Here is a 7,842-nt window from a genome sequence, read left to right on the forward strand (position 1 = left end):
CATGTACTCCATACAACAGTACATACTCTAAATCCAACAAGCCTGAAGAAAAACAGCACAATGTCATCCATAACTTCTAAAGACATACATGTAAATACTGCAGAAATGACATGCCAAGTTACCTAAATAGCAACAGACCACTAAAAACACAGATGACCAGGAAATAATAGAATTTCACAAATTAGTGATCCCATTTTCACAGAACCCAACATTCAAAGGTTGCTTGCAAAGTACTTCCACTGGAGTTAATGTATTTCAGTACTGAGCTCATATTCCTTATAATAATATACAGCACAAGACATGCAGTCACTTGGTCAAATATCCATTTATAATGATGTAGGAAACAGTAACTGAACAGTTTATGTATTCTTTAATGCAAACTCAAACCACACACAAAAATTATTTTTGATTCTGTTTTTGAATAGTCTGATGTATTTAACATATTGGTCTTTTTTCCCCAGAAAAGCCAAAACAGCAGCAGAGAACAGCCGCAAATGTGATCTATATACTACTTAATGTCTGAATACATTGCTTCTTGTTAAATTAACACAACACTGAATTGCTTGCAATAATGTGCGTGCATGCATTTACCCAATGCTTCAATTCTGAGCATTTACTGATAAATAAATCCCATTGACTGAATATACCATACTTTGGTGGATTGGCAACCCAAGCCAATGCATGTTTTCTTGGAAGTAAGTCTCATGGAATTCAATGGGAGTTATTTCCAAGTAAGTGTAAACAAGATTGCAGTCTTAAAGTCGGATCCAATGCATGTTTATTCAGAAATATATCCCTAGTAAGTGCATTCCCAAACTGTGCATAAACCTACTTATTAGTAGGTTTAATTAGCTTACTAGATCTACTTATTAGGGAATAGTTCCCATTGAATTCAAAGAGGCTGGGGGTGGGTGGGTAAACAGGCTTAGACTTACATTCCACTGAATAGTTAGAACCAATATCTTAACACATACCAAAAAAACCCCACCAATGATTTTCCAAACTGACTCCCATAAAATTGGTTTAGGGCTTCCCTTATATTTAATTGCTTATATATTAATTGAGATGTTCCCTTCTGTCACAATCCCAGTCCTCAGAAAAATAGAATCTACATTTTTAACATTTTACTATTTGTCACTTCAGCACTGTCTGCTTACCAAAGAAACTGTCTTAATACTGTATTCAGCATTCACCAATACTGTACTGAATGGGCATCAAGAGGCACTAGATAAAAGTTGTGTCAAAATAGTCTGAATATAACGAAACATTTCCATCCTGTTACCTGGTGGACAGCTGCATTCTGGAGGAGCTTCTCTTGCTATTCTGATTTTTGCCATGTGCTCATAGGACTTCTGCAGGAAAGGAAGGTGATGACAGATAATTTAGTAAGCAGTGGTTCAGTCCTTCTCAGTAAAAATGGAATAGGACAGATGGTTGTTAAATGCTCTCTCCCGCCGCCCCACATAATTTACTACTATTTTGCCTCCTCCCCCTTTCTTTTTTACTTTGTTTAACATTCTGCCTGATGAATAGTTCTGGAGAACTCAAAAGGCTGCTGCTCAAGACTGTGTGTTATCTGTCACTAATAAGAGTATTATTAGTTTGTGGCAGATGCTTTTTTTTTTTTAACTATTTCATTATCTGTTTAAGCTACCACGGCTTCACTTGGCTTTCAGTCAACTCGCATCGTTTCTACACTGTGGCATAAATAATGGGTTAAATGCTCGCCCTCGTGTGTGTGCTGTGTGTGTGTGTGCGCGCGCTCTCTCTCTCTCTCTCTCTCTCACACACACACACACACACACACACACACACACAGGTTTTCCATGCATCACTGCTGCCCAGGTTTTTAGTCTCTTTAAGTAAATGGTCACCCCTCCTGAAAGCATCCATGAGGCACAAAATAAATTTAGAAAACTTGGGTTTGGGTTATCATCTGTAAATTAGAGAGGAGAGAGCAATTAATATTTTATGTATGAAGGTCAAATGCTACCATGTTCTAGGACTAACTGCTGCCAATGGAATTCTGGTTGCTGCCAAATGGACTCTGGGGATTGGTCCTGGCAGTCCACTGAAACTTCAACCCACACTTTACAGCCACATGACGTCTGCATGGGCTTCTTGTTGAGCCTCAGATTTGGAATACTGGTTTGTTTGGAAGGAACTCAGAAAATCATAAAGGCCATAACACCAAGCAAGCAGGACTTCAACAACTCTCTGAGAACAGCACAATTTTTAAACCATACCTCTTTTTCCCCAAGGTTCTCTCCTGAAGAACCTTGAAAAGACTGTCCCCTTGATCCATACCTACTGGACACAATAGATGCCCTTATTGCCGTAGCATCACAGCTCTCCACAGAAAAGATCCGGGGGGGGCCTTATTTTTAATCCCAGAGACCAAGCCTATTTGTCTTAGTACCTCTTCCTTCCATCTAACCCTTGTGTGTGGTGTGGCTGATGCAGTAACCTGTGGAAAGGCACACTGCACATGTGCAGAAGTACGGTTTTCATTCTTGTTACTTTACAGCCTCAAGTCCCAAAGGGTGGCATTCAAAAGAAGTTGTACAGCTAAGCCCTGGTGAGCCATGGCCCCAAATCAGCCCTTCCCATCTCCTCATTTCTTCTTCCAGCCCCTTTCCAGCAGAGACATTTTCGCCATCTCCCTTTCCCCCACAGGCTCTACTCCCTTTCCCGGGTATTTACTCAGTTTCTTTTTCTGACGCATGCATGCACACACAGACCATTATCCCCTTTGGCTAAGAGCAAGGGGATAAATATACAAGGTGTTCCAACAGCAAACACACACCACAGACATTCCTGGGCGGGTTGGTGGGCTGGCTGGCTGGCTAGCTCGCTCACTCTCACGCCGCTTCCTGGGATGCCCAGCCAGTCCCACCCTCAGTTTCCAAGGCCACCGCACCTGAGCCAGAAGTCGCTCCACTTTCTCCTGCATCAGTGAATTCAGCTGATCCAAAGAATAGCTGGGCAGCAGCTGGTAGGACGCAGCAGCAGCAGCAGCAGACACGTCCCCTTGAGCGGTCTCGATGGCCGAGACCCTGGCCTGGAGGTCACTGGTCTTCATCCCCAGATAGACACAGGAAGCGACGGACAGCACCGAGAGGAGGAATGCAGCCAGCAGCGCGCGGGAGGGGGGCGCGGCGACAGTCCCGCTGGAGCAGCAGTGCCGCCGTCCTCCCCAGCAGCTGGCCTCCCCGTTGGCATCCTGACCCCTGGCTTCTTGGCTCTTCCCCACCATGCTTGGCTGGCAGAAGGGCAGCAGGGAGACGGCCTTTCCTCCGCCTCCTCGGGCTAGTTGGCCAAGCAATCCCCTCGCCACCCGAACGAAAATAAATCAAAAGCCTCGACCCGAAGCCCTCGACGCGCTCTCAGTGGGGAAAGGTGGCAGGCGGCAGCCCCACCGGCGTCATAGCAAGCTTTCCCCAGCCGGGACCCCCAAAGTAGCCATCCAGGCAGGCGTGGAAGAGCCGGCGAGAAGCGGCGGCTGTGGACTATATCCCAAGAGCGGCGCCGGCCAGCCTTCCCAGGTGCTCGTCGTCGAGCTCCTCCTCAGACGGACTTGTTGCTTCTTCTCTCCTCGGGCTGCTTCGGCTTCCTCTCCGCGCGCCTTCCTTCCTCCGCCAAAGGCAACCCCAACTGCCCAGCCCGGGGTCACCAGCAGCAAAGCCCCTCGAGCCCAGTGGCCAGCGGCGGCGGCGGCGACCCAAGCAGCAGCGGCTCGCCCCTTCCCTGGAGTGCGCTGGCAGCCCCGTGCCTGCGTAGGCGCCTCAGTAGCGGCTGTCAGGATCCAGGCACAGTAGCAGCGGCAGCAGCGGCAGCCACTCGCGAGGCTCCCGCTCTCTTCTCCGGACTGTACCCAACACACGCCGCTTTCCAGCGCTTGCCAGAACCTCGGGAGCCTCATTAGCATAATTTATTCACCTAGACCGAGGGGCGGACGCCCAGCGCCCTCCGAGAGGGAAGGCCGGGGAGTCGGCTATTTGCATAATATATGCAAAGCGAGCCCCAGCCCGCTCTCTTGCCCAGCCTTTTTGGCTCGGCGGCGTGAACTAACGGGACCAAGCCGGCAATTGCTAAGGGGCGGCTGTGGAAGGAAGAGAGGGACAACAGGACGACGGTCCGTGCATTGCTGAGCGATGGGAGAGAATGCCCGTCGCTGCTGCCTGGGGCAAGACAGGAGCTCCGAGGCATGAAGCAGAAGGAAGGGATCCGCGCAGCGCAGAGACCGAATTTCGAAAAGGTTCAGGGGCTCACGCCTGCCTAGGCGCCATTCTCTTTCCCAGCCCCAGATGCGCGCGATGATTACTACTCTATTTGATCCTACCTTTCTACAGGATTAAGACTCAGGTTCTTGCCCCTTTATCCTCGCAGCAACCCTGTGAGGTGGGTTAGGCTGAAAGCTAGTGACTGGCCCAAAGTCATCCAGTGAGCTTCATGGCTGAATCAGGATTTGAACCCAGATACTTCTCTGGCCCCCAAGCCACTGCACCATACCAGTTAATTGACCTATATTTTTATGAGTATTTCCCCATGATTACCCATCCAGGCACTGACTGGACTGTTAGCTTCAGCAAGGGGGTTGCTTCCCATATCCTCCCTAATGTTGAGGAAATGGCCGTCTTTGTTTTATGGAAGAAATTTACTATGGGGTGGGGGATAAATGTGGGATTCACATGTCTTCTGTTTTCCTTGTTGCACCTTAATATACCAGATTTATCATTTTTCCAAAACTACATTTTTAAAAACCAAATTATAAACTTTTTAAAGTCCTGAAATAGGAGCGAGGTGGGGATAGGGAATTAGCAACAGTAAATACCTTAGAAGTTAACCCAACCCTCTAAAACAGCTTTTTTTCCTGCCTCGGACGATCCTCATCCATCCTGTTCAGACATTAAGTCTAAGGTGTCTGAGATATGTACACGTTTTGCTGTAAATGAATGTACATGCATTCATTTTAAAAGCGAACCTGGGAACAGACCCCGCTCAAATGCAGCGTGCAAATAGGAAGTGTCCTACAATACATGTGTTGACCGTAATGTGCGAATTACTGCACATGCTTACAGATTTCTACATGCATACCCTGTACACAGGAGGTATACACATTGAATGGAATGTCTGAATAAAGTCAGATAGCAATAGCCACACACAAGACATCACTGCAAAGCAAGCAATTGAATGAGCTTGGGGGAAGCTGATAAAATTGACGGGTAAACAAATAAGTACTAAGGAAGATATGACATAATGACTGCAAGGTTGTGGCACTATGTTGTGTCACCTGTGGCACTATGCTGGTGTCATGGCCCAACACAAGATCACTGGCTTCAACTGGTTCACAAGTCAATTTTGGATCACTGTGATAGAGCAATAAAGCTGTGTTCTCAAGCAGAAGCAGTCAGAGACATTTTGCTACCTGTGGCAAAGGGCAATATGCAAGTGTCCAGCATTCTCAGACCATGTTGTCAAGGCAGCAGCGGTGGCACATGAGTACTCTCACAGAGGCGCTCTTACCCCTGGACTTCCGGGCAGAAGTCCATGGCCTCCACACCCCCTGGGGCCCCCCAAATCCTCTTTAGTTTGTCCCACATGATGTGGTCACTGTACTGCACTGCCGACCTCCACTGTGCTGGGCGGCTAAGCGTGCTCTCTGCTTTAGAGACAGAAGGAGGAGTGGGGAAAGAAATATGTGGGATGGGAATATGTTAAGTTGCATATTGAAATGTTTCTGTAAATGCATATTTGCATAAATAGATCAGTTTTATATTCTTACATTCTTGTAAGAATATAAGCTAGGCAGTGGTGCCAGGGGCATTACTTGCTTGCAACAGGAGAGGGGAAAGGAGAGGTATGCCCCAATGAGGCAAGGAGGGGAAATGAACAGCATGTCCCAGTGGGCTGAGGAAGCGCAGTGGCAGCAAATGACATAGAGACCCATGGGGTGGTGCCCATGGTGGCAAGGGGCCATCACGTGCAACCCCTGCGCCCCTCCTCACAATACCTGAGGCAACCACCTCATCTTGCCTCATGGAAGGGCTGCCCCTGTTCCCAATGCATCTTCTATGATGTTGCATCTTTGCAACATCAACACAGCCATAATGTCCAGCTTTACACAGAATAGATCAGGTATGGGATGAGAGGATCCATGCATGTGAGGTGATCCATGTGTTCTGAAGACACCTGGTGGCCACTGTGGAATCAGATATGTTGACTGCTCCTGGCACCTCCTTATACAGGTGAAACTCGGAAAATTAGACTATCGTGCAAAAGTCCATTAATTTCAGTAATGCAAATTAAAAGGTGAAACTGATATATGAGACAGATGCATTACATGCAAAGCGAGATAAGTCAAGCCTTAATTTTTTATAATTGTGATGATCATGGCGTACAGCTCATGAAAACCCCAAATCCACAATCCCAGAAAATTAGAATATTACATGGAACCAAGAAGACAAGCATTGTAGAATAGAACAATATCGGACCTCTGAAAAGTATACAGTGTACTGTGCTTGATTGGCCAGCAAACCCACCTGACCTGACCCCATAGAGAATCTATGGGGCATTGCCAAGAGAAGGATGAGAGACATGAGACCAAACAATGCAGAAGAGCTGAAGGCCGCTAATGAAGCATCCTGGTCTTCCATATCACCTCATCAGTGCCACAGGCTGATAGCATCCATGCCATGCCGCATTGAGGCAGTAATTGCTGCAAAAGGGGCCCAAACCAAGTACTGAATACATATGCATGCTTATACTTTTCAGAGGTCCGATATTGTTCTATTCTACAATCCTTGTCTTCTTGGTTCCATGTAATATTCTAATTTTCTGAGATTGTGGATTTGGGGTTTTCATGAGCTGTACGCCATGATCATCACAATTATAACAAATTAAGACTTGACTTATCTCGCTTTGCATGTAATGCGTCTGTCTCATATATCAGTTTCACCTTCTAATTTGCATTACTGAAATTAATGGACTTTTGCACGATATTCTAATTTTCCGAGTTTCACCTGTATTTGGTTACATCAGAGTCAGCATTGCAGGGCAGACTTGCCTCCTCTGTGCCATGGCCACTTCAGCATCTGTTAAACCATCCACAGCTACCAGATTTATTGTGGCAAGGCTAACCTGAAAAACAAAATATAACAGGTTAATGTTGTATTAACAGGAAATGAGGGGAGCATAAAAACAGAGCTTTCTAACAGACTGTGTTGTTATTTATAGCACATTAATGTCTTTCTTCCTTACGTCTATAACAAAAATAAAAATTCATTAGTGTGCAAGAGCAGTGGGAAAGCAGTTTGGTAGACAAGCAAACAGAACAAAACTTGCAGGTCTCTGAAAACATTCAGATCCATACTGAACAGGATTCTTGCATGCTACATGTGTATTAGAATCTAATTAGAAGAGCTTGGCTTGGGATAATGGGTTGGCTCTTGGCTGTATGATATTTGGATCCCTACCAGCCTTATGATTGGATGAACTACCATAGCCAGGTCCTTCAATCTGGAAGCAACTTGCTCATAAATATTTGTGAGATGTGAAATTATTATTTTCGTGGGAGCACACTGAAGCGTCAGTTGTAATTGTAAATGTCACTGCAGCCTGCCATAGAAGAGAAGATGTAGTACATACTGGAGCAATATTTTGAGTAGGGGGTGGCCCAGGCCATTGCAGTGCCTGAGGCGGAGCACCAAATGCTGCCTTGCCCCACAGCCCTGGTGGGGCCCAGCCACCTTTCAAAACCTACCTTTGCAAGTTTTGAAAGTGAGAAGGAGGGAAGGTTGCCAGCAGCCTCCTCTTGTGTTTCTTGCAAGCTTTGCGAGGAGT

General features: G+C 46.5%; 1 protein-coding gene across 1 annotated transcript in view; it reads right to left on the minus strand.

Annotated features, from left to right (window-relative positions):
* COL25A1 (collagen type XXV alpha 1 chain) overlaps nucleotides 1-3,910 on the minus strand; it is a 487,930-nt gene extending 484,020 nt beyond the window's left edge. Inside the window, exons 1-2 of the mRNA XM_053253606.1 lie at nucleotides 2,921-3,910; nucleotides 1,283-1,352 (exon numbers count right to left, since the gene is read on the minus strand). Coding sequence (XP_053109581.1) covers nucleotides 1,283-1,352; nucleotides 2,921-3,256 — 406 coding nt within the window. The 5' untranslated portion in view covers nucleotides 3,257-3,910. The remainder of the gene's footprint in view (nucleotides 1-1,282; nucleotides 1,353-2,920) is intronic.
* Nucleotides 3,911-7,842: the final 3,932 nt, after the last annotated feature.

The sequence above is a fragment of the Hemicordylus capensis genome, chromosome 5 (assembly GCF_027244095.1).
Source record: "Hemicordylus capensis ecotype Gifberg chromosome 5, rHemCap1.1.pri, whole genome shotgun sequence".
Taxonomy (NCBI): Eukaryota; Metazoa; Chordata; class Lepidosauria; order Squamata; family Cordylidae; genus Hemicordylus; species Hemicordylus capensis.